The sequence below is a fragment of the Psittacula echo genome (assembly GCF_963264785.1).
Source record: "Psittacula echo genome assembly, chromosome: 6".
Classification (NCBI taxonomy): domain Eukaryota; kingdom Metazoa; phylum Chordata; class Aves; order Psittaciformes; family Psittacidae; genus Psittacula; species Psittacula echo.
In genome coordinates, this window is record NC_137743.1 from 6759184 (window position 1) to 6786363 (window position 27180).

At 43.3% G+C, this 27180-nt stretch overlaps 2 protein-coding genes across 3 annotated transcripts in view; one reads left to right on the plus strand and one right to left on the minus strand.

Annotated features, from left to right (window-relative positions):
* Window positions 1-662: 662 nt before the first annotated feature.
* DENND10 (DENN domain containing 10) lies at window positions 663-10841 on the minus strand (the record flags this gene model as incomplete). 2 transcript variants are annotated; one of them, XR_013957272.1, is made up of 10 exons in its annotated part: window positions 663-794; window positions 1314-3494; window positions 4183-4277; window positions 5089-5196; window positions 6338-6438; window positions 6773-6884; window positions 7076-7224; window positions 8706-8785; window positions 10027-10223; window positions 10796-10841. XR_013957272.1 is itself a non-coding variant. In XM_080622161.1 (9 exons), the coding sequence occupies 9 exons, from the start codon at window positions 10839-10841 to the stop codon at window positions 3318-3320; spliced, it is 1065 nt and encodes a 354-aa protein (XP_080478287.1). In that variant the 3' UTR covers window positions 1028-3317. The 2 variants fall into 2 exon arrangements, 1 of the variants encoding a protein (XP_080478287.1); XM_080622161.1 differs by lacking the exon at window positions 663-794 and having other exon boundaries at window positions 1028-3494.
* A 3828-nt stretch (window positions 10842-14669) lies between these two features.
* The window catches only part of EIF3A (eukaryotic translation initiation factor 3 subunit A), a 35338-nt gene continuing 22827 nt past the window's right edge, over window positions 14670-27180 (plus strand). The window contains exons 1-7 of the mRNA XM_080621282.1: window positions 14670-14794; window positions 18922-19112; window positions 19312-19448; window positions 22597-22760; window positions 24065-24264; window positions 25507-25715; window positions 26500-26671. Coding sequence (XP_080477408.1) covers window positions 14746-14794; window positions 18922-19112; window positions 19312-19448; window positions 22597-22760; window positions 24065-24264; window positions 25507-25715; window positions 26500-26671 — 1122 coding nt within the window. The 5' untranslated portion in view covers window positions 14670-14745. The remainder of the gene's footprint in view (window positions 14795-18921; window positions 19113-19311; window positions 19449-22596; window positions 22761-24064; window positions 24265-25506; window positions 25716-26499; window positions 26672-27180) is intronic.

Consider the following 27180-nt stretch of genomic DNA (forward strand, 5'->3'; position numbering starts at 1 on the left):
GGAAGGAGGGAGGGAGAGAGTCCTGCACTGCAGCTCCTTCCCCATCAGACAGGGAACAACATGCTACATGCTGCTCAGCGTGGCTCGGGAAGCAGCTGTTGCCCAGGCTTTGGAGTCTCCTTGGAGTCTCACAGCATTTGGCAGCCTACAAGGAATGACCTCACCTGACCACAGATCCCTCTGACTTAAGTCCCGCTGCTGCCAAGGGAGAGGTGTAAGGCAGTGTGAGGCAGCTGTGGACTTCCCACACAGAGCTTTATAACTTGGTTTTTATCTAGCAATGAAGCTGCTTCAAACATCATCTCACAACACACTGGTACCAAATCCTCATTAGCCCTTTTGGCAGCAGGCAGAGGCTGAAAGCAGAAGCAGCTTTCAGTAGTTCTATGACTGTTTATGCTGCTCCCTGTGGCAAGCCTTTGCCTTGTTCACCATCTACCTTTCAGTGCCTGCAAACATAGTGAAGTTATACTCCAGCTAGCACAAGAGCTGGTTCATGTGGGCAGTGAGGCAGTACTCAGGGAGCACCTCTTGCCTCAGCTGAGGAAGCAGAAGTGCTACAATTTTCACTTGAATTCAAGGCTTTCAATTATTATACACCTCATAGCAGGTCGACAGGAGCCATCATTCACTATTTTGTATTTATCGGGAACAGAAAGGCAGTAGAACATGAAGGCATGAATGAAAACTTCATTTTACGCAGTCTTTGCTTCGAGGAGGAAGAAGAAAGGATGTCATCCGTGTCATCTGACTGCAGAGCCAGCAACTGCACACACAGTCTGCTTGTACACATCCTGGGGAAAGGGAAGTGAGAAATAAGCAGAAATCCTTCCCTGTCCTGACCCTCCAGATTTTCCTATTCTAAAACTTTCTGAGAGGAAACAGTGTCAAAAGTCAGTAAGAAAACACAGAACATGAGGAAAACCCTCTGAAAGCACTGAAGCTAGGAGGGGAGGGCAATACATTTTTCAAAGGGCTGACGAAATCAGCACAGATGACAAAACTGGTTGAACATGTAGTAGTCCATTTCCAATCTCCTTAACATCAAGCTGTAGCTTGACCCCGCTATAGCCAAACTAAGAGCTGAGGCCTGTGACTCAGTGCTCACAGCTATCCAAGAATAAATTTACATAAATTAAAGGATTATTCAGGGTTCTTTTAATAGGCATGAGCATGCTCCGAGTCCAGTCCCTTAAGTGCAAAATCGTATTTCATTGGTTTCACACACAACAGATCTACCATAAACCAGAGATTTTCAACTTGAACATTTCCAAACCAGAAAGCAAACCAGGCATTCAACATTTCGTCCGTACCTGAGCTTCTCTGCTTTTTGTGGTTGTCTCTTAACAGCCAAACGACCTTAATGATACACCTGAAGGCTTTTTGTTATGAAGAAATTGAATTTCTCCACAGTTACAAGGTGGTGGTAAGACTGAAAGTGTACTCCGCTTTTTCTTGGCAAAAGACTTCCAAATAGGCCCTGAATGGAATTTTCAGCATCATTTTGCAGTTCTGCTCTTCCAACTGTTGTAAAAGTCTCAAACCAGAAGCAGCAATATTAGAGAAACCATTAAGAAAAAGCATTAATGGGCAAATGGAGAAAGAAATGCTGCAGAGCACATCCAGGTAACCAAAGGTGACTACAGAATTCTTCTCAGAAGTTAAAGAAAAAAGGCACATGCTTCTGTGCTCAGGATTGAAACTGCAGAGGGAGTGTTTAAAGTAGGATTTTAGACCCCTGAAAATAGGGGGTTATTCTGAAGCACTTTCATTTACTGACTGCAATAACGCTTCATTTTCTACATAGATGCCACGTTCCTTAATCACATTCCAAAACAGACTTTCTTCACGTATCACACATAGCAAAAGACACCCCTGTTTTCAAACCAGTTGCACACGGTTAGTGAGGAGCTCTACCAGTTTCAGAATAGCAAACATCCAACTATTTGACAATATAAATATTGATTACTAAAGTTTTAATCCTAAGTATAAAAATCTCTATGTAAACCCACATGCTAGCTGTACAAAGGCCAGGAAAAGGGTTCTTAAACCAAAGTGCTACTGCAGAATTGACTCATTTGTTGTGGCCATTTCTGAAGGAATACAGATTGTTTGGCTCAGTATTTCCCTACAAAGCCTCTAAGTTCTTCTCAGAAGATTACAAAACAGTTAGTTTCAGGCTGCTCAATGAAAGAACAATAAAAACCTCTTCAGTTATGGCTATGCAACCAAACAAGTAGGCAAATTTTAATTCCTTCTAAACTATCTTCCAGTTTTCACTATTACTTCAAAAGTTTCCATCTAGATTTAGTCTACACAGAGCACCATCAGACAGTACCTGTGTTGCAGCTCAAGCAGTTTAAGAGGCTGATGTTCTACTTGTGGTACCCGACCACTTGAACATCACTAGTCCATTAGGGTTTAACTCATCCGGTTTTCTGTCAAATGGATCAGAGATGTGTGGCCAGGTATCTTCTCAGCTGAGAACACCAATTTCTTACATGAGTTCAGCTGTAAAGCTGTGCTTGTCTGTGACCCCCTCCCGCAAGGAAGCCCCATGTTACAGACAGTCATCCTGTCCTCTTTTCCCTCCATTAGAGGCATGGGAGGGAGTGAAAGGGGGGAAAAACTCTAAGGCAAGAGTTCAAAAGAGGTGCTCAACTCCCACCTGAGCTTTAAAATACCTCTTCCTTTATATACTAAGGCGACCAGATCAGACTTTCCCAGGCATCCTTTTTTACATCTAGACACTTTCAAGTAGAAAGAAGAGAACTCATCCATTTATTTGGGATTTCCAGGTATGAGGCAGTCCAGAGCAAGAGCAGAATCTGACAGGCTCACATACCTGGAAGCCCAGAATGAACACTTAGCCCAGCTGCACATTCAGTGTATCCTTGTGCAGAGACCAGCCCATCCAAACTGCACTGGTTTTACACCCACAGCCTGTGTTCCAGACCCCATGAAGAGAAGCCAGAGCTGTCTGACATCTGAAACCTGCAGGACAAACAGCCACTATAATCACATCTGGCACAGCCTGGACACACAAGCCCCTCTCACTTGTATATACACTCACATTCTGATATGAAATACAGGAGCCACATATACAAAATTATACTTGGGAAAGATAATGACATCAGGAATGTTCCCAAATACGCCTCCATATGTTCCCAGTCAAGCTCCAATATTCTGCATTATTACGGTAAATATGACTTCACTCTTACACCTTTAATTTTTCCATATAAAATATCAGGGATACCTAGCTGTATGGCAAAGACAGTATTTTGAAATTGGTCCATAAGACTGAAGTGCATCAAAAATCAGATTTTGAGCATTTGTTCAGCAGCTGCTAAATGAAAAAGGAAGTTTTCCGTAGCTGGTGGAAATCGCTTTTGTTTCAGAGCCTCAGAGTTCAGGGTTGGTTTTTCATTGCTGTCAGAAGCTTCAGTAAGTGAGGCTAAAGTAGCCAGGATTTCTTTTGTCTTCAGAGAAATCTCCTTGAAAAACAGAAAATCAAGCAACGATGTTAGGAATTGTAATGTTTTAATGTATGCTTATTAAAAAAAACCAAAACCCCAATAAAATCAATACTTATTAAAAATAAAATATTGATAAAGAGTGAATTTTAAATAAAGATCTCATTTATTTTAAGGCATACTTGCAACAGCTCTGTGTGTGAGGCTGAATAAATAGAGCACAGCCTCTCTGCAGGCTCAGTCTCTCCACAGGCTTCTCTCACTGGCCTAACTGAGCTCTTTTGATTAAGCTGCTCTGTTGTGAATGTCTAATAATCTATTAGATATCGGATACATCATACAAATCAGGCTTTACAGCTGAGAAGCTGTATCTCAGTAGGACTTTTTCAAAGGTATTGACAATGCTATTGACAAGGTACTGAGCAAAAGACATGCTTCGTAGAATAAACCTGGGAAACTAATTTTACTGAAGTCTTAGAATCAATATTGTATCTGAAGTTTATTCAGCAGTGTGGCTACCAAAGAGGTAATATAAAACAAATCATCCTTAAAAACTTGTATGAAGAATAAAAATGCTCATTTGTACAAAGGCAAAGGATAGGAGAGATTAATTCTTAGGGACAATCTGTCTCCTCTTCGCCCCCCCCCCACCCCCCCCAAGATTTAGCAATAACAGGAATTTAACTTAATTTAAAATTCCAATATTAACCTTAATGACTTGGCTGTCTGACTTCTCTGGGTCTTCTGCAGACTGAACAATTAGTTGTCCGATTTCTTTGTGAAGTTTTCCCATTGTCATTGCCTCTGGGTAAGGAAAATAACAAAGCACACATTCACACAAAATCACCATTTCTGTGGTACCTAGAAATGTGTATGAATAACAGGCCAAAATAAGGAGTCCTCTTCATGACTGATGTTTGAAAGCTATCAGTAAAGGCAGTAATCTGTTGTACCAACAGCCATGCCAGCACAGGCAAGTTGTCTACATCTAAAGTGCCCCTAAGCAGGTGATGAGGACCAGCAAGATGACAAGCAATATACAATCTTTGCTTTCACATCATCCCCAATCTGCACGTATATAATACAATTTTATTCTAAAGACTCAGGTGATGTTTCTGTATTCAGCTGAAAGTCTCTTCCAGGTAACTGTGTGACACGGATGTTTTGAAATCTAAACTATACATTTCATAGAATCACAGAATGGTTTGGGCTGGAAAGGACCTTAAGCTCATCCAGTTCCAACCCCCTGCCATGGGCAGGGACACCTCACACTAAACCATGTCACCCAAGACTCCATCCAACCTGGCTTTGAACACCGCCAGGGATGGAGCATTTACCACTTCTTTGGGCAACCTGTTCCAGCGCCTCACCACCCTCACACAGTAAAGAACTTCCTTGTATCTAACCTGAACTTCCCCTGTTTAAGTTTAAACCCAAGTCTTCCAGGGTGTCAATAAAACAGAAAGACAGAAGCTTACATGTTGACTTTTCAGAACCCGGATGGAAGAAGGATCACAAATCCTTGACCTGCAGTGAGGCTGAGCAATTACTAGAGCAATTACTATCAACTCTGGAATAAAAGGCCTCTAAATCCAAACTGTAAAAAGCAACCAACCTTTGACTTGGGGGGAAACGGTGATCTCACTATCTGCCAAATTCACATACACATCGTAGAGGTCTGGTCTACTGTTCACTTCAGAATCTGTGAATCCAGCAATGTAACCTAGGGAGCAGAATTTTGGCAAGATTAGGATCTTCACGAACAAAACCAAAACACTGCAAAAAACCACAGTCCTAATGTCTGTTCTGAGAATATTTGACATGATACATAGCGGACCCAGGAGGTTGCTCTCTTCACATTATCAATCACTTAACAAGCATGTCCAGCAGAAGCTTAAAAATCAGCTTCTAAAATTGCCTTGAACTAACACTAATTGCAGTATAAAAAGGTTATTGATTTGACATTTTAAATTCTCTCCCTACCCTGCTACTAAAATTATTCATTTGCAAATGAAAAAGTCACTGAAGTTCCTCTTTAAAAGAATCTGAATTCTGGAGCTCCTTGTCACTAAGTCAGTATTAGACTGGAACAGAGGAATAAACCCAGCAGATCTTCTTATTTATAGCATGCCAGGGGAGCAAACTTAGAGCAGCTTTTCTCCATGGAAGATGTTCTGAGAGCTGAAACGAGCACTGTTGGTAATGCAGCAGAAATACTGAAGAGGAGTAGTCTTCTTGTTCATTACTCTGTGTAGAGAAGCCTCTTAATTGTCACATTATGTGTCATGCTAATCTTTGCATACACCAAAGGCCTCTTCCTGGATTATATGTTAAGTACTATGCACACACAGCAGTGTGTCACACAAATCAAACTCCTACAGAGATGGTCAAGTCGACCTGTGAGCAGGAGCCAGACACTTTACTGGCAGCAGTCAGAGTAAAAATAAAGAACTTCAGAGTTAGAAACTGGAGAAAAAAAAAGGAGGAAAAATCCTAAAATTCAGTTACTGGCTCTGTGTAGAAGTTGGGTAGAAAAGTAGCTTATCCAAAGTGAGCTGCTTCTGTCCAGCAGTGAGACATTCAATCCCTCTGATCTCAACATCAGAAAAGTCTCAAAGCTGCTTTGCACCTGTGATTAGGAGTGGTCTGATGCGGATCCAAGAAACACCAGATTAACTACTCATCTTCTAACATACCTGCTTAGTCCATTTGCCTTTTCTAAAGAAAATGATGCTGTTAAACTTGGAGCAATAGCATTAATAGCTAAATAACTCTATTTCCCCACCCAAAGAGCACTGGTGCAAGAACTTGCAGAAATAGAAACTGAATTAAGTTTTATTTTTTGATGAATAAATTCTCTCTACCTGTGCAGGCTTTTAAGGCTTCCACTTCCTCCTCATGTAGATGTACATATGAATGAAGAATTGACCAGTCTTGCCGATGCCACACTAAAGCAGGCAAAGTCCTGGGGAAATTAGGTTGACATTTGACACACTTGTATGAATTATAGTTTCACAGTATTAAATGCATAAGGAAGAACTAGTCTGGTTAGGTCTTGTTTGGCATGCAGATACATTAATTAAAGAGATTTCTACTATCAGTGCAAGCAGAGCTTATTGCTCATTCTACAGTTAAACTTGTCTGAGCTGACAAAAACATGACTAAATCCTTAAGAGGAATGTATCAGGATTCCAATAAACAGGTTTAAGAAAGCTTTTCCCCTTAAAATATGGACTTTCCTCTCAAAGAAGGTTCAAATATGTTGGACTTTTCAGGGTGGGTAGGGATTGATAAAGTACCTGGTAAATTCCTGAATAGCTTCTATTCTAGGATGGTACACTACAATTCTCTTCTTTAACATCAGTGCTGTATACAAGATAACTGTTTCCATTCCAAACTGAGACACTATATCTAGAAAAGAGGGAAAAATATTTTATAGAAGACATACATGCTGATATTATCATTTGTTTTTTTGAAGAAGCTTAGTAACAACAGCACAGATAATACTGTTAACACTATTTACTTGAAATGCACATGAAAAATGGAGTGTATTTTATATTGTACAAAAGAAATCAGAAGAGAGATTTTGGATATTAAATAACCTTTGATGGAACCAGCAAGATAAGCCTTCCGAGCATCAAAATCCTTGCTGAGGAAAGATCCATTTTCTTCACTTTGGCAGATGCCCTTTGTAAGGACTGCAATGTAACTCTCCATCATCTTAACTGGACTTCCATGCTTCAGGTAGATTCTGTGTGAAAAGAAGAGAGTCTACTGTTCTGATTGCAATCGGTACCAGCAGATATATGAACACAAAAATCAAACCACAGTATCACAAATAGCAATGTTATTGCTAAGAATTCTTATTCTGGACACCTGTTGAGATTTTAAATACTAAGCTACAAGTCTTACAACATGCACCCAAAACCATGTCTGTGTTTTAGGATAAAAAACTTCCTGTATTTCCATTTGAGCTTCTATTTGATGAAAGGACCAACAATTTACCAACACAGAAACAGGACAAAGGAGTAAGCAGGTGTCCAGGATTCTTTGCAGACTTGGAAGGTACCTGCTTTATGAAAAAGCAACTACTACAGTAACCCCTATTATTACATGCATGCCATGTCACCAGGTAAGTTTTATATTCTTTACCCATTTTTATCATTAGACAGTCTTCTGTACTTTTTGTTAAATGTCCAAAGAAAAATAAAAACATGTCCTTGATACCAATTTAAAATAAAACAAAGCCAACACAAAACAACCACACACCAACAAGCCCCATGTGCTTTTAGCTGTCTCACAGACAGCAGAGAGACAACATAACCTATTCTACATGTTAAGGTACTTCAGGAGCAGCACTGAAGCTCTCAACCATGTATTTCCTTATGAGCTCTAACACAAAGCTGTGTCACATGTGAAACTAGAGGATTCCATCCTGGATTTGGAAAGAAGTACTAGCTGATAGACCAGCATTAACGTGATCCACAATGAATGTAAGTATTTCATGTATCAGTGAAAACCAACAACCTCAGTTTTTCGTTATCCTACAGAACTGGTAAGCCTGACAGCATACCAAATACATACAATAACCTTACAACTGCATCTAATTAATTGCAGTAACTCAGGGAACATTCTTGGTGTCAAGAGCCAGGACCCAACTAACTTGGGAACTGAAGGAAAAGCAAAGAAAGATGCAGAGAAAAGATCATGAGAACGGGGACATGGAGAGACAAGGGAAGAAGACAGCAGTCTGGTTGGAAGAAGAAAGAAGACACAAGCCACAGACCTTGAGATGCAGAGGGCTCTCATTTTCCTACAGAAAAAGCAAGAGCATCCCCGGGTGCAGTGGAGGTCAGAGGAGCTACAAGAAATATTTTTAGTAGAGATGCTGTGGAGGGATATAAGCTGCCCACCATACACATGGTGACCTTTGACTACACAGTGACCTCTTCCCAAATGTTTATACTTTGTAAAAGTATGTTCTCAGAGAAAACTAGTAGGTGGGCGGTGGTGCGTGCTGCAAGAGGACACATTAAAGCCTATTGGGCATCTGACATTCACCCAACACTTACTGCACGAACTCAAGCTCAGATCAAGGATTTACAGAATGGGACTGAGTTTCCAGCAGATTGTTAGACCAAATGCAAACCCAACACAATGCAACTGAATGTTTTGCTTTAGCAAGACCTAAACACGCACACAGCAGTATCCCACAACAGCTTTTATACAGACCTACACAGTATCCTAGTGAAAGCTGCATATTTCTCTGGGTTGAAGTCTTTGGCCATCAGAACAATGGAGAAGTGGGTCACCTGGGTAAAACACACACACAGAAAAACAGAGCTTATTTAATGACCCCATATCAACAGTCTTTGTCACATTATTGAGCTTCCTACAGTACTCTGCCAGGGTGTTTCAATTAAAACCCAAAAGTGAGCAGTAGCTGCAGATCCAAGTCACTAACTGCAGAAAAGGCCTGGTTAAGGGATTTCTGATGTGACTCATTTCCACTGAGTCAGCTCTAGTACATACTATCTTTCGCTTAATCTACTATCTAAGAGTTGCTTTTCTTTGATCTCATAAGATTATTTTGGAGAGAGACATTTCTCTTCCCCACAGCAAGTAGGAAACTTCCTGAATTTGCTGCCAAAGGAGGCTATGGAGGCAGACAGCATCAACACATTTAGAAAGAGACTGGAAAAAAGAAATCACGGATTGCAGGCCCATGAACAGAAATACTCTTGAACTTCCTTAATCCAGATTGTGGGCAGGGACAATGTAAGGCTAAAAGTGTGCACACAATGATCGGGCTCACGTGTCTAACTCAAACAGCATCTCCCACTGTTGGAGACAGCACTCGGACGCATTGTGTTATTAATTTTTTTTACATCTTTAAAGTTCATAAGAGAAAAAAGGCAAGCAACGTCCTGCTGTGGGCATGCAAAATGACCACATTATCCTCCTATTAAACAGTACAGCATGAAGTATGAACCTTGAATAAGCTTAACAGAATTTAATGATCTTCGTAACAGGGAAGTATAGAAGATAATAGCGTATTTGCAGTCTTCCAGTTATCAATGCAGTGACAAAGAAAGTACCTATGTAACTCAACCTTTTAAATAAAAACCCCATCAAATTCTATACAAACAAGATTTTTGGACAGGATGAAAGACCTTTTGCAGAAGATTTTTTTTTGTTTAGGTTTGGTTTTTTTTCTGAAAAAAAAAAAAAAAAAAGAAACCAAATGCTGAACTTGAAACTCAAAGTAATTAGAAACAATAAGATAAAATAGCATTACCATTTTAATGCAAAGAATCTAGACTGGGTAATGAGTACCTCAATCCCTCTGCAATTCCATCCAGTATATGACTGGGTGAAAACTGAAACATGTGGACTAGTTAGCTGGGTAAAAGCTGCGTTTGTGAGCACACAAAACCTCAAATACCTTCCCTTCCTCATAGCATACAACAGGAAACACTGTTTAAACTGCCAGAGGAAGCTCCGCAGAAGCCTTCCCTGCACTCCACTGAAAAGCCAGCTGGCCAAATCCTACCTTTTTCAAGGCTGGAGAATCTTGAACTTCCACAGTTGTGATGTAGAACCATGACCTTTTATACTGCCCAAATACAAAGGTATGAAGCAATTTGTTTTCATCTGTAAGGCAGCACTTTCGCAGCAACAGACTCCTCAGTTCAGCTGTTATGGATGGATAACACCAAACCCACAAAGCATCTCCGTTGGTGTCTTTTTCTATGGTGGAAAGATGTTCACTGTGAGAATGCCAAACAGCAGCAAGGAAGTAAATTGATGGGTTAATCAGGTTTGTTTCCTGGAATTAGATTAAAATTCCACCTTACCCTGACCCTAGATAGCCAGTTCTGCCACTATGGCTTAAACTGCAGAGCAGCACTTGTGCTGCGAGTTTTAGGTGTTAATAAAGATCCCCTCTTGACCTGCTTGATGAGGTCAAGTAAGCACCAGGAGTGTGAACAGGCATTCCTATGAGCAAGGTATTGACCAGCAAGCACCCAGACCAGCTTAGTTATGATTTCTCCCCCTTTTCCTATTTCTGATTTCACACAGAAAACCCAGAAGCCGTGAATTTAAGGCACCTTGCCCGAGTTGTGCACGGTTTAGCTCTGTAACAGGCAGACCAAGCCCCCACCCCTTGGCATAACCTCAGGCTGACAGCGCCCAGCCGGGACAGGCCCTACTCGGCGGGCCACCACTAACCAGTACCCCCAGCCGATCCCCGGCCCCGGGCCGGCCCTCCCGGCAGCCCCCCACGCCCCAGCACGTCCCCGGGCCGGGCGGGCCCTCACCGATCAGCCCCACGGCCAGCAGCAGCTGCGGCTCCGGCTCTGCCATCTTCCCACCCCGGCCTCGCCGCCTTCCGCCCTCCGCAGGCCCCGCCCCGCCCCGCCCGCCGCGCGTCCACTCAGCGCCCGCCGCCATTTCTAAGCCCCCCCCTAAGCGAGGGTGCTGACACTGCTTATGGGGAATGTGATCCGACAGGAGAGGGTCTGAGGGCAATTGCTTTCCGAAGTCACGGCCAGAAAATGTACATAGCCCTGAAGAACGGCTGCAGTCACAGAACCATAGAATTCCAGACTACTTTGAGTTGGAAGGGACCTCATAACTCATCCAATTCCAACCCCTGCCACGGGCAGGGACACCTTCCACTAGAGCAGGTTGCTCCAAGCCCCTGTGTCCAACCTGGCCTTGAACACTGCCAGGGATGGGGCAGCCACAGCTTCTCTGGGCACCCTGTGCCAGCGCCTCAGCACCCTCCCAGGGAAGAGCTTCTGCCTAAGAGCTCATCTCAGTCTCCCCTCTGGCAGGTTAAAGCCATTCCCCTTGGCCTGTCCCTACAGGCCCTTGTCCCAAGCCCCTCTCCAGGTTTCTTGTAGCCCCTTTAGGCACTGGAGCTGCTCTAAGGTCTCCCCTTCAGGAGCCTTCTCTTCTCCAGGCTGACCCAGCCCAGCTCTCTCAGCCTGGCTCCAGAGCAGAGCTGCTCCAGCCCTCGCAGCATCTCCATGGCCTCCTCTGGACTCGCTCCGACAGCTCCACGTCCCTCTTGTGCTGTTGCCCCAGAGCTGGATCAGGACTGCAGTGGGTTACTCCTCAGGGAACAGCAGAGGGGCAGCATCCCATCCCGGAGCTGCTGCTCACGCTCCTTTTGATGCAGCCCAGCACACTACCCGCTTATGCTGAGCTTCTCATTGACCAACACCCGCAAGACCTTTTCCCCAGGGCTGCTCTCAATCCAGTCTCTGCCCAAATACAGGCGTAATGTGCATAAAGGCTGGCTTGTTCCCGAAAGATGGCCCAAGTAAGGTGAGGAACATTCATAGAGCACAACAGCTATTCCTGTTTAACATCAAGTTTATTTGTGAATTAGCCCATCTTATTTTCAAGTTTGGATGAAGCTGAATACCACATACAGAAGCCATAGCATGCTAATGGTCCAGATCAGCCAGTGATGAGGAAGAAGAAACTTCCAAATTACCTGGGATAACTACAGGAACATCAGAAGTGTCTAAAGAAAATGTGCAGTCCTGGGAGATAGGCCAGTCCTGTCAAGGCTCACACCTGGATGGGGAACACACTCAAGGGTATGATACGATTTTCATAAGGTTAAACCACACATGTTCAATATACTTAGCTGCCTTGTAAAAAGAGACATGAGGAGTAAGACCATAAAAGCTGCTTCTGATAGAAAATCATCTTGATTGAAGCCTGGAAACTTCAGAGAGATTCAGAAGTGGAGTGAGCTCCCATATAGCAAACACTGCTGTAAACCAGCAGTAAACACTGGGCAGCAAACCTGCGGTTCCCTGCCAGAGCCTGGGTGACCCCAGAGAAGATTGTGGGGTATTGGGACAGGGACTGGCTTCGGTGACATGGGCATGGGCAGCCAGCGGATGCTGGGAGGTGGTGTCTGGTACTCATCAGACAGACTTTTAAATTAACTTTATAAAGACAAGGACTTGTTCAGCACTATAAATAGCTTAATGAAGACTCTACTGAATGTACAGCTGTGGTTTGAAACAGAAACAACCAGGCTGCCAGGGACAGTTCAGAGTGCAGGCTGTACATAAAATACCGTCGTATAAATGAGTATGTGGCCTGATGGGAGGACACCGTGTGCAGTACCTGTCACTTGGGCCTCAAAAAGGTACCAAGGACACAAGGACATGCAGAAACTCCCAAGAGCCTGAAAAAGCAAAGTTGCTTCCCCCACCACCACATTTTTTACTCTAGAATGGACTCATGCAATAGAGTGGAAAGGGATCAGTGTTACATGGATACCCTCGTGGTGCTAAAGCTTCCATACAGTGACTGTGTCTTTGTTGTTCTTAGCTTTAACTATTTGGTTTTTAGCAATAAGCTGTGAATCATAGAATACCAGCTTGGAAGCATCCTCAAGGATCGTCTGGTCTAACCTTTCTGGGCAAAGCGTGGCCTAGGCTGAATGTACCATCACCCTGTCCAGCTGAATCCTAAGAGTCCAACTCTGGGGAATCCATCACTTCCCTGGAGAGATTATTCCACCTGCTGATTATTGTGAGAAACTTTCCTATTGTGTCCCAGGAGTAACTTGTGCCCATTACCCCAGATGTAGATACCTGATTTTTGGTTGACCTGATTCTGTGGAGTAACAATCATATATATTCTTTCTCGGGCGGCTCTAGCTGCAGATTACCCAAGTCATTTGGCCAACCTTAATTACGTGGTCCTGTGATTACAAACCAACAGAAAAAAGCCCAGAAGTTTTACATGTGTGGCATAATGGTTATGAAGCTTTCTGGTGGCCAAGCAAGATGGTTGATGTGAACTGGATGCAAAAAGAAACCAACTTACGAGAATAAAGAAAGAAATGTACCAAACCAGAAAGTCCAAAGACAGGAGCAGGCAGTGTTAAGTAATCATGAATTCATCCTCTCCATCCACCTCTGTGGTTTTTGAAAACTCATACTTGGACATATTTAAGGAACCAGCATCAGACAGCCAGGTCTGCAGAGGGTCGCAGCTACAATCACCATGGCATCGATGATGCAGCTGCAGAGGTGCACATTCCTGCCTCACGTGGCGTGCTGTGCGGGTGTTTCCTCATCCAAAATAGCCCATTAGTCACACAGTCACTTGCTGCTGTTCTACTGCGTCTGTTGCCACCATTACAGGAATTTGTGTGTAACTCACACACATTTATACACCTTCCATTATCTCTCCATACACCAATAATCACATCAGTGGCTTTGAAAAATACACACTGGCACTAGTAGTTATCACATGTACACTCATTAATATTGCTATTACTATTGCTCTTAAGAGGAATGGCTGAGTTCCTCTCAAAGTTTCCCAAATCTTTCATATTAATGAAACCTGCAGCTGACGGTGACCATGTGCACACAGAAGGGCCTTTCTGCAAGTTCTTAACTGCCTCACAGTACAATTTCTGAACCAGCTCAACAACTTGTGAGGAGCAAAGACTCAGCCTACATGATGACTAGCTGCCAAAATCCTAGAGTGCTTTGGGTTGGAAGGGACCCTAAAGCTCATCTGGTTATAGCAGGGACACCTTCCACTACAGCAGCTTGCTCCAAGCCCCTGTGTCCAACCTGGCCTTGAACACTGCCAGGGATGGGGCAGCCACAGCTTCTCTGGGCACCCTGGGCCAGTGCCTCAGCACCCTCACAGGGAAGAGCTTCTGCCTAAGAGCTCATCTCAGTCTCCCCTCTGGCAGGTTAATGCCATTCCTCTTGTCCCGTCCCTACAGGCCCTTGCCCAAAGCCCCTCTCCAGGTTTCTTTTAGTCCCTTTAGGCACTGTAAGCTGCTGGTCACGATTCTTTTGATGCAGCCCAGGACGCGGTTCGCTTTCCGGGCTGCGAGCGCACATTGCCCAGGAAGAAAACCGTTCTTCTGCCTCCACTTAAGAGTTAACCCACAGCATGGGACGTCACTGCGGCACCAACAACAGAAACCAGCCACAGTACGGCTCTGCGCTGAGGGCTCACCGAGCTCCCCGGTGCTCCGACCGACTCCAAGTCAATCCTCCGGTGCCAGACATTCCCCACCGAACTGCCCCAGCGCCGCCATTCGCGTCCCGCGCTCCCCAGCCCCACCCGCGCACCGGGAGGGGTTTCCGCTTCCGCCGGCGTCAGTGCGCGCGGGCGCGGGGTCGCCCTCCCTTTCCGGCCTCGCAGGCTGCCTGGCTGGAGCACGGAGCGAGCCGCCGCCGCCGCCCTGTGAGGAGAGGCCGCCGCCATCATGCCGGTGTACTTCCAGCGGCCCGAGAATGCCCTTAAGCGGGCGAACGGTCAGTGCGGGCCGCCCCCTCCACCACCACCCTCCCGCCGGTTCACTTCGCGCTCCCCCCACGCCGCGGCGGGCAGCGTGCGCTGCTCCTTTGCCCGCGGCCGTGCCGGGCCGTACCCGCCCCCTGAGCCCCTCCGCTGGCCCCGCTGCCCGGCGCCTCCCTGGCGCTGGGGAGAGGCCGCCTGCGAGTCGCGCGGCGCTTCCCTGCTGTGCGGAAGGGGCCGAGGCGTGCCGGCGTCGGCCGCACCGCATGGCGGAGGCGAGGCCCCGGCGACCGCGGGGAGCGGGCCCGGCTCCGCCTCCCTCTCCCCGGCGGGGCCCCTCCGCCGCCCGCGGGGGCAGGCTTTGGGTGAAGGGGTGGTCGCGGTGGCGGGGTCTGCGTGCCAAAAGCAGCACGGCCCGGGCTCCGCGGCGCCTCAGCTTGCGGCCCGGCGGGAGCTCTCCGACCCGGGACGGGGCTCGCTGCTGGCGCGGGGCATGGCATGAGGTGTGCGGCCCGCATCTCGCAGCCGATTCGGGGACATTTCAAAACCGGGTCAGATCCCAGGTGGGATCTGCTTTATCCTGTGGACTTCGTGTTTAAGAGTGCCAGCCTTCGTGTGGCTCTGGTGAGAATGTAAATGATTAAACTCCTTAAACATTGCGCAGGCTGATGCGTAAGTTTGCCCAGGAATAGAATCCAAAGAGCACAGCGCTGTAGTTATCTCTCACAGACTGCCACATACAAAGCTGGACTGGATATATTTATCAGCTCTCTCAAGATAAATATAAGGCTTTGACACTTTTTTTTTTTAAATAGCATCCTATTTTAAGCAGTTAGCAAAACCATTTAGACCCTCAATTGTCACAAGTCTGATTGCAGGATGACACTTGAGCACATCCAGAAATTACAGATGATGTATGGGTCTTGAAATGACAGCTGAAGAGGCTGTGTAGTCTGGGGACTGTACATAATTGAAGTACTATGTATTTTAACTGGAAAATGTTAAATGAATTACTGCACATTCTCAGGACTTCCAGTCTAAAACTCATTGTAAAAATCATTCCACAAAGATAAAAAGATCAAAGATAAAATCAGCTTCAGTCAGCTTCCAAAGGTGGAGTTGTATTTTAGCAGCCCTTTTACTGGGAACAAGGCACATACAGTATATGAGCTTTATTAAGCTTCCGAATTCTTGCATAGAGTAAGCTGTACTTGGTGAGCCAGTCACATTGCTGGATCATGGCATTTTATTGTTACTTTGCTGGTATTGGAGACTAGCTTTAAATTCACATCTCTGTTCTGACAAACTGAAGAGGTAGAGTAGAACTGAAGGATTGGAACTGAAGGGAGCATTCTCAGGACAAACCTTAGCAGTTCTCACTTGACAGTGTCAAGCCTTGCAAACCCACTCTCACCATGGCCAAGTATAATAAAGGTGTGAGAAGTTGTACCTAAGGCAGGTTGTGTGTTGCAGGAAGCAGTTGAACATTAAACCGACGTGTCATATTGGAGCATTTGGTGAGTTTCCAGAGTTCCAGCATTTGTGTTTTATAGGTAAGGTTTAGGTGAGCATTTAGGAGCAATTTATGCTTCAGGTTCTCAGTGTCCTCAACAATGCATAGCAGATGTTTGGAAATAAGAAGAGCTTGAATGATTGTAAATATGTAAAGATATGTAAGAAAGGCTGGTTTTCCTTATAAATGGTAAATGTAGGTCAAAGCCAACCGTTAGAGGGCTGGAGCAGCTCTGCTTTGGAGACAGGCTGAGAGAACTGGACTTGATCAGCCTGGAGAAGAGAAGGCTCCTTAAGGGGACACCTTAGAGTAGTTCCAGTGCCTAAAGGGGCTACAGAAACAAAGAGAGGGGCTTTGGCCAAGGGCCTGTAGGGACAGGCCAAGGGGAATGGCTTTAACCTGCCAGAGGGGAGACTGAGATGAGCTCTTAGGCAGAAGTTCTTCCCTTGTGAGGGTGCTGAGGTGCTGGCGCAGGGTGCCCAGAGAAGCTGTGGCTGCCCCATCCCTGGCAGTGTTCAAGGCCAGGTTGGACACAGGGGCTTGGAGCAACCTGCTCGAGTGGAAGGTGTCCCTGCCCGTGGCAGGGGGTTAGAACTGGATGAGCTTTAAGGTCCCTTCCAGCCCTAACCAATCTGAGATTCTTTGTGTTAATATTTGGCATTGCTTTGTAGTCAAGGATGTAATGCAACTTTTTGGGAGTATTATTACAGATACTGAGCTTGCTCTCTTTCAAAGATACTGGATAATGACATGTTTGTCACCTTCTGTAACAATGTAAATTTTCTCAGATAGAAAATTAGCCTAATTTGGCATTTTGTGATAGCAGTAGGTGAGTTGTCTGTGTATTAGCTAGTTCTTGTCCACTTGGAGCTTCAGTTGGTGTTTTGAATACCTTTTAGCATTTTAAGTGGTATAACAGAATGTAATCCTAACAACCATTCAAGACTTAAGGCTTTGCATTTGGTCTGTTACAATCTTAGTTTCCATAACTTAAAGTTCCTACTGCGAGGCATGGTGTATTTGACTCTTCAGGTTCGCTTTGTATGTGCTTTTACTACAGTGTCTGTTAAATTAGCCTTAATTATGTGACTGACTTGTAAGAACTTGCTTACCCAGAGTTAATGAGAAGTTTCAGAGCAGTATGAGTGAATTTTGTGCTTTGTCCAGTTGTTATTGCCCACTGAGAGCTGTGGTTGGAGCAGGCTGGCACTGGCATTGGTGAGAGGTGAAACTTGCCTTTCAAGTTTATTTTCAGAAGTAAAAAATGGTAAAGCTGAGCAGTAATTGTCTCCAAAGCAGCACTGAGATAGAATAAGTGTAAATTATGGGATGGAGCATAACTTTATTCCTTTGATGTGTAAAAAAAAAAAAAATACTGCTGAATACTTTAAACTGAATTAGATCTGGATGTAACACTTGTTGCTGGAAAGGAACTTGCTCTTCTTATGCAAACTCATTATTTACATAAACTCAGCTCCAAATACACACTGCTCTGATCCTGTAATAAAAACTGTGCTGCTGCTTTCAAAATACATCTTTTAGCCATCTTTAACCATCTTTAGCCGTGGCTAAAAGATGCATTTTGAAAGCAGCAGCATGGTTTCTGTACTGAGATTCCAAAGGTCAGAAGCTCTGTCTGTGTCTGAGCACCTTGAGCAGGCCCCTGCTTTAATCCCTGCTGCTATAATTTCTTTAGGAATATAGTGATTTCCAGAGTACAGGGAGTTCTGGCTCCACTCCTCAGCCTGTAAGAGCACACGCATTTCCTTTTACCTGTACTCGACTTCTCTTTATCTTTTAAAGCTGTTTGCTTCCTATTCTGGGTGTTCCTTGATTTGTTTAACTTCTTAAGAGTAGGTTCTGTGCAGTGCCTGTGTGTATGCTGGTAGCTGGCTGTGCTGCTTCAGTATTTGCTGGTGAATGGTTTGCTATATTGTACTGAGCAGAGCATGTGGTATTATCAGAGATGGGAGTTGCTGTGATGTTGAGAGATGCTGTTGGTAACAGCAGCTGCTTAGGGAATGAGTAAATGGGGCACTGCTTTCAGCAGCAGGGCTTCAAAAGATGTCTGACTCTTTAATTGGACTGTAACAGCTTTTAGTGAAACTGCTCTAGAAACTGAATCTCTAAACCATTCTGATGGTCTAGAGATGGTTCTAAAACCAGGAAAAAAATTGAAGAAGGTTTCTGAGTGAACTTTGTTTCCTTCTTTTTCCTGCTGGGCAGAACTTTTTTTTAAGCCATTTACTGGATGGTTTGCATCTTGTTGAATGACATTGGTAGGTCCTGTACTACAAGCCTCATGGTGTGTCTTCCTTGTCCTTCTTGATAGAACTAGCTTGAAAACTGGATGTGTGTACTTTATTAATATGTATGAAGTGCCCAGTCACACCTCGGTGGATGGAGACATCTCTGTTGTCCTGAAATCTTCATGTTACTGGCGTTCATTTGCCATTTATGTCATTGAAAGCCACCGTAGTTGCCTTTGCCACCAGTTTTGTTACGGGCAAATAAATCAAACCATCAATGAACTTTGGTTAGAGTTGATTAAATTCTTTGAAGTTTACACTGTTGAGCATAACATGCATTTTTTGGTATGCAAATCTTCTACTAACTGGTTTTTACTTCCAGAATTCCTTGAGGTTGGCAAAAAGCAACCTGCCCTTGATGTTCTCTATGATGTTATGAAAAGCAAAAAACACCGAACATGGCAGAAAATCCACGAGCCGATTATGCTGAAATACCTGGAGCTCTGTGTGGATCTCCGCAAGAGCCACCTGGCAAAAGAAGGTCTCTACCAGTACAAGAACATTTGCCAGCAGGTATGGCTTCTATTTATATATGATTGTATTTGTTGCAAGCATGGTATATGTCAGCTGATAGGAACTAAAAGTAACAGACTGGTTTTGAGTTAGAGCTAATCTGCCTTACAGATGTTCCTGGGTTTGCAGCATTTACGTTTTAAAACTTGCTGCCTGTTGTGGGTGAAAACATCTTCCCATTTTTCTGCCTTTGACGTAGGTGAACATCAAGTCTTTGGAGGATGTTGTTCGAGCCTATTTAAAATTAGCTGAAGAAAAAACAGAAGCAGCTAAGGAAGAATCCCAGCAGATGGTACTGGACATAGAAGACTTAGATAACATTCAGACTCCAGAAAGGTAGGCGGCCTGTCTTCAAAATGTAGCAATTCACAGGAAAGCATCCTTATTTTCATGAAGGGTGTTGGCAATTCAGAGATATAAAGATGGTGGTTTTGAAATGCAATACAAGTGGTCTTCCAGAGGTTCTAAAGGTAGGAAGATGAGGAATTTTGCATTGAACAAAACCCCACGTCTGAATAAAGAAAAGTAAAGAAATTAAGGAGTAAAGAACAGAAAATGTAGATAACAGTATGAGCAGTTCTGGGAGTCAGGTATGGCTTTCTGGGGTCTGCTCAGATCTCCATCTGTAGTGGTATTGGACAGTTTGTTACTGAAAGCTGCTCATTACCAATTTAAGGTATAAATGTTATTAATTATATTAGACCAATTTAATTCTTCTGTGTGGTAACCTCCAGTCTTTCTGACCACATAGGGTATGTGCAAACAAAAGGTAATGTTTCTTTATACTTGTTTGGGTGGAAGAAAGGGCATAAAAAGTAAATTCAGGGTTCTAATTAATTGGGTGGATAATGAGAACGTAGAAGGAAAGGGAAAAAAGATCAGTGAATATATCTGCTTTAGTCTGTATATAGACCTTCACTGGCATGTGGTGCCACGATAGGATAAAACTAGTCTCCAGCTCTGTGAGAAGACACTAGTCTATTGTCAGAATGTTGTGTGGGAGAACTTCATAATCTGCTTCAGGCAAAGTGAGTTTAGTTTCAGTGTATGTTTGTGTCTTCAGATGAATCCGTTGATTTAGGAAATGCTCACATTAACTCCAGTAGTGCAAATATGTATGTGGTTACATCTGTGGAAGAGGGTGACAAGGTGGGGATGAAGAAATGTTTTAGAGCACTCCATATGTGTTTGGAAGATGCCATCTGCCTGTATCCTTTAAGAGAAATGAAAAAGTGTAGGGAATAAATTAAAGTTTCCTTAAGTCAACCCAAATTAAAACCTGCAGAAAAAATAGCAAAGGGATCTTCAGCTGTAAGTGGAGAAATCCAGGGAAAATCGTGGTAAAATTCTAAGGAGAAGGGTTGAGATTAGCTACCTAAGTGTGCTCTGAAGATGAAAGCAGTACTTTGCTACTGATTTTTGTAAGGTTATTGATTCTGGAATAAAGAGGGTACTTTCTATGCTCTAAAAACCTGAGGTGAATGAAAAAGTCAGCTTTCTCTTCATGTTGAATAACAGCATCATTTCTATCCTGGAGTTTTAAAAATACCATCAGATACTTTGGGTACTAAAGCTCTGCAGACACCCATCTGAGCAGACAGCCTGTTTTCTCATCATCCATATGTAGGACTGAGTAGTGGTCTGAACAGTTGCTGATGTGTTCTTATCTAGATAGTGATAACGTTCAGGTCTTTAGGATGAGTTTTGAAGGAAGGAAGTAGTACATGAGTCAAAAATCAGATCAAATGCAGCACAGGCTTGCCAAAGGGTAGGTGACATCTGATTATGTTAGAATTTTAGTTGGTACCTGAATGTTTTAGAGTCAAGAAATGCCAGAGATCAGAAATCCAACCTGGGAAAAAGTAAAGCTATTGGTACCATACCAAAAGGGATGTTTGCAGTTGCATTGTAAAGGGACTAAAACATTTCCCAGTGAGAAACTGGTGACATGTAATGATGAGAGGAGATGGGAATCAAGAGTGAAGTTAGTGAGAATTCTTTCAAGTAAAATCTTGGCACAGAAACTGAAAAAGCCAAAGTTGTATCTAGTGATGATGGCAAATTGGAAGAAATTGTCAAAGTAGAGGACATGTAGTCTTGTGTAGGCGACTATGAGGAACAGAGTTATATTAGTCAAGTAGTATACAGAAAGGCATGGAGTAGAAGGCTGTGGATTTTCATGGGGCTTTGATGGGAGTTGGGAACTCAGTGGCTGCAAGGAAAGGAAAATGTTACAGACCTTTTCTTCAGCCTTCAGCAGTTGCTTCAGGATGGCAATGCCAGTAGTGTTACTTCCAGTGCCTGAACAGTCTTTGTTACAGAGGAATCCCACCGATAGACATTGAAAATTGACTGACCTCTCTTTTCCTCATTCTCTTTTATATAACTGAGACTAGAAAATGTGTCTTTCCAGTCACACTTCTTTATCTGAACAACCACAGTTTCTGTAGTGATTTTTAGGTCCTGTTTTCAGCACTTGTACTTTTTTGCTGGATTCACTGCTTGATCTGTTGGAGAAGGCACTGGTGAAATGTCTTTCATATCGTATGTAGTGCTAGTGCTCAAGGAAGTAAATTAGAACTAGAAGCAGTGCTGTAGAGGAGAGTTACAGGAGTTGAGAGTTTATATTAGAAGCATAGTTCAGAAAGGATTTTACAAATGAAGGGAAGATGATTCATTTTAAGCTTGTCATGCTGGGTGGTCTGGTTAGCAGAAAGGGATCATGTGGGGCATGGAATTTGTCTCAGTGTCTCAGGAATTATAGAATCATAGAATAGTTAGGGTTGGAAAGGACCTTGAGATCATCCAGTTCCAACCTCCCTGCCATGGGCAGGAATCCTTTCCAATCTTGTATTTCTGTGAATGGGGGTATGCAGCTGTGGCCATTAAATGCAAGATTATCACATCTTACTTCTGGCATCTTTAAACATCTTTTTCATGTCAGAATTTTTAAAGGATTTGATGCTTTAATGTAAGTATTCTAGGTTTTGATGTCTGCAGGTTGTAAGGCACACAATGTTTCTATGTTGTATGTCAACAAGAAATGAACTCTGGCAGCATTGCTGGTGACAGAAAGGAAGCTTCAGCAAGTGGGAAGGTGTCTGAGTAGACAGACACTTCAAGTGATACTTGAATCTAACAGACATACAATGAAAATCCTGGAGTTAGTTTCCTTCAGCTTTTAAGTGAGGGACACAAAAGCTCCTCATGTCTCTTACCTCTGGAGCTTGTACATGGCCGTCATACATGCAGGTGCCAAAGTTTAAAACTTATCAGCAAGAAAAATTATCTATATGCTTTAAAGGAAAAGGGAGAAGTCTGAGGGACCAATTTGAAAATAGACTGTTCAGCAGAGTTAGCTGTTCAGATTTGTCCAGTCTGACCTTGGATCTTGATAAGAAAAATTGGTGAGGATTGTGAAGAATAAACCACTCATTTTTCTTTGGGGCTTTTCCCCCCCTTTACCTCCCTGCCCCAACTGTAGTGTTCTTTTGAGCGCTGTGAGTGGAGAAGACACTCAGGATCGTACTGACCGCCTGCTTTTGACACCCTGGGTTAAATTTCTATGGGAATCATACAGACAATGTTTGGATCTTCTCCGAAATAATTCTCGAGTGGAACGCCTGTACCATGATATTGCACAGCAAGGTAAGTCACAAGATGGAAACGTAAAGCATAATGAGGTCAAGAACTTCTGTATTTCATCCATTAAAGCTAGAAAATGAATGGTTATTTCTATTTGGATATTGGAAATAGGTTAACCTCTCAAGTCGGTGTACGTACACAGATATTACTTTTAAAGTTACATAGGTTCCTTAAAATCACTCAGGTTTCTGGACACTCTTGTAACAGAAATTGTGCGGAAAGTTGTTCTTTTTTTCCTGGGCATACTGGGAATATGGGAATTACTGGTGCTGTGTCTTTATTTTTTCGAACTTACTGATCAAAATTAGTCATGTCTTCACTTTATCCAGAATGGCAAATGTGTCATCCATTAATGTGTTCTGTGTCAGGTACCTTCCAAAATGAGCGCACACAAAAGGATACTTTTGTGTAAAATCATGATGCGCTTTCAATTTTGACACAGATGTAACTTAGGAGAATACTATGCAGAAGGCAATAGGACAAAGTCTTGTGTGATTTTTACCTGGCATTCTGTAAAAAGTGACTTCAGAAGAACGGATACTTACGTGTTCATCTCTTCTTAAGGGTGAGAGATGAGCAGAAAAATGTTTTCTTTTGTATGTATAACTTGCGGCTCCGTATCTTTGAAGAAGAGTCTTAGATTTTTAGCTCTGGATCCACATTTTGCAAGTACATTAGGAAGGATGACTGAGATGAGTTGTAGGTGCTTTAGTCTTTGTGCTGCAGTGTCAAGATTTCTTTTTGTGCCTGTTTCTGGTAGAGATACCTTAGAATATTCAGAGGGAGAATGACAAAGTGAAAGCAGGTTTTTGAGAGGAGCTACATGAACAAAGACAGTTTTGGTTTTCCTGTGTCATTTCGAGTCATTTGAAAGCTTCATTTATCTTTACCATCTTTAGATGACTTGAGAATTGTGTTCCCTACATTTTACAAAGCCAAAAGCTGAATTCATGCTGTTCACAGAGTTTCATTTGCACTTAGTTCAAAACAAAAGCTGGAATCTCTGCTTAAATCAGAACATTTTAAAGAAACTCAAAGTATTCCCTTTACTCTATCAGGTTAATTATGTGGAAGCATCTTAATTTTTTCAGGTCAAGATGGAAGTGCTCTGCATTGTCACTAACTCATAATGTGTGACAGATTGCATTTTCTTTGATACATTTTTGAGTTGTAAATGAAGATTGTTCAAATGTACTGCTTTACATACTTGAATCCCATTCAGAACTACCACAGAGTCACCATTTAAGGTCCTTTCCAACCCTAACCTTATTACTGAGTGTGCTTACTTTATCTTGTTCGTTTTGCAGCTTTCAAGTTCTGCCTGCAGTACACACGCAAAGCTGAGTTCCGTAAACTCTGCGATAACCTGCGGATGCACCTGGGGCAGATCCAGCGCCATCACAACCAAAGCACAGCGATCAACCTCAACAACCCTGACAGTCAGTCCATGCACCTGGAGACCAGACTGGTGCAGCTTGACAGTGCTATCAGCATGGAGCTGTGGCAGGTATGCAGCAGGGCTCCTCTAATCACACTCTAGACTACAGCCTTTCTGGAGTCTGTTCCATGCAGATCATTCATGTTCCATGGTATATACTCCAACGTAAAGACAGAATAAAAGCTAAAGACTAGAGTTTTAGTATCTAGAATGTGGTACTACATGCATATTGAATACTTAGTCTGATGTACTTGGAGTACTTTGGGCAGTTCTGGTGTCCTCAACATAAGGACATGGAGCTGTTGGAGCAAGTCCAGAAGAGGCTATGAGGATGATCAGGGAGCTGGAGCACCTCCTGTGTGAAGACAGTCCGAGAAGCTTGGGGTTGGAGGAGAGAAGCTGCATGGATACCTCATAGCAGCCTTCCAGTATCTAAAGGGGGCCTACAAGGATGCTGGAGAGGGACTCTTCATTAGGGACTGTAGCAATAGGACAAGGGGTGATGGGTTCAAACTAAACCAGAGAAGTTCAGGTTAGATATAGGGAGGAAGTTCTTTACTGTGAAGGTGGTGAGGCACTGGAATGGGTTGCTGAGAGAAGTGGTAAAAATGTCCCATCCCTGGCAGTGTTCAAGGCCAGGCTGGATGGAGCCATGCGCAACACGGTCTAGTGTGAGACATCCGTGCCCGTGGCAGGGGGTTGGAACTAGGTTTATCTTAAGGTACTTTCCAGCCCAAACCATTCCGTGATTCTATGTTCCTGCATAGCATTTCAAACCAAGTTTCTGCTGGTAGTAGTAAATGGTAAAGTAGCTGAAGTTACTTTGAGTTGTGAAAGTGAGAAGTTGGTGATGGCACTTTCACCTCTGCCATCCTGCATTCTTGCAGCCTACATCACTGGGAGGTGTTTGGTACACATTAGTGTCTGTTACTGGGCTGGGATCCCAGCATTGCTGCTGCCTTATGTTACTGTCCAGCCAGGGAGAGCATTATCAAAGCAAATTATTCCAAGGTGCTTTGCTTTACCAACCTTTCTAATGAGAAATTCGTTAAAAAGCCAGAGGTTGTCTTTTTTATTTTTGGATTTGTGAATTTGAAGAATGTTCTCTGTTGTCGATGAGGTATGCAAATAATTACATGTGAGGCATTTTCAAGTATGTCTGTATTCTTAGGGAAATTTTACCCATGTTTGATCACAAAAGTGATTTTTATGAAAAACCATAAAACCAGTAAAATGTGTATTTTCCCCGTTTTTGGGTGTTGCAAACAACTTCCTCAAAGTAGTGTATTTGTTGTTTGGTTTTTTACTTAGGAAGCTTTCAAAGCAGTGGAGGATATTCATGGGCTGTTTGCACTGTCTAAGAAGCCACCCAAACCACAACTGATGGCAAATTACTATCACAAAGTTTCAACTGTCTTCTGGAAATCAGGAAATGCTCTTTTCCATGCGTCCACACTTCACCGACTTTACCACTTATCAAGGGAAATGCGAAAGAATCTCACGCAAGAGGAGATGCAGAGGTGGGGAAAGAGAGTCCGTGTGATCTTACTTTCTATTTTTAGCCACATAAGTTCAAAGATAAACTAAACTGCACCTCAGAAGAAGGTGATGACATGTATTGCTGTGAGCAGCTCTGCTTAAAGTGGCCAGTACTAATTGCTTCTAAAGAACCCTGGATCAAGAAGAACATTTAACAGAGCTGTGAGAGTGCTGAGGCGCTGGCACAGGTTGCTCAGAGAAGCTGCGGCTGCCCCATCCCTGGCAGTGTTCAAGGCCAGGTTGGATGGGGCTTGGAACAACCTGCTCTAGTGCAAGGTGGCCCTGCCAGTGGCAGGGGGTTGGAACTGGATGAGTTTTAAGGTCCCTTCCAACTCTGAGATGAAAATGTGCATCTGGTTTGCGCAGTAAATTGTAAAAATTGATGCAATTAATATGACTGATAGGAATTTGCAGCTAAAATAAGTTTTTAAAGTTTAAAGGCTGCTTTCTGAAGATTTAATTATTTTATGTAGTATTTTGATATATTTGCAATGGTGGTTTAAGTTTCTTTGTAATTTCTATGTATATGAAATATATACACATATGTAAGTAATGAAAAGGTGTTATCAAAGTCTTTCCCCTGGTTCCTGAAGAAGATTGTATTCTGTACTCTTGTCACACAGCTAGTGTCTTCTCTGTTACTGCTGGTATTTTTACATAGTGCATCATGACTGCTACTCATTCCTTCTCTTGAATTGGCCCATCTGTGAAAAGGAATTAGTATTCTCTTGCAGCTCATGATTTGTGGTTATACTTTATGAACAGGATGTCTACTCGAGTCCTTTTGGCCACTCTGTCCATTCCTATCACTCCTGAGAGAACGGACATTGCCCGTCTTCTGGATATGGATGGGATCATCATGGAGAAACAGCGACGTCTGGCAACCCTCTTGGGTCTTCAGGCCCCACCTACACGTGGTAGTCTCATAAATGATATGGTAGGTAGTGGTGTTGAGATGAGCAGCTTTGAACCATTGGTTCCTCTTCTTTTCCTTTTAGAGCACTGCTTAGTTACGGGACAGCAGTTTGAGTTAAAACAGCTCTATGGTTAATTGTATGTCTTAGGGCATAGTGCTAGCATTTCAGATTCACAAGAAGGACTGTTTGGAAATGGCAGCAATAACACAATGCTTGTGTGCACTAAGGAGTCAGATTCAGTATCAGCCCTTATGTCACCCAAGCAACAAATGTTGCTTTGAAAGTCTGAGGGTTCTGAAAGGGCTGTGAGCTCGAACTTTGGGTGTTTTTCCCTACTCTAAGGTGTGTGATTAACTGAACCAAGTTTTAAATGTATCATGGACAAGCACAGGTCAGATATTAAATAGCAGACTGTAAGGGCTTAAGTGATTATGAAATCTTCCTTGTGTTTAATGTGAAGGGAGGCTGTATTTCTCTTCCTTCCAACCTTCATGAACAAATCAGACATTCAGTCACAATTAGGTATCTT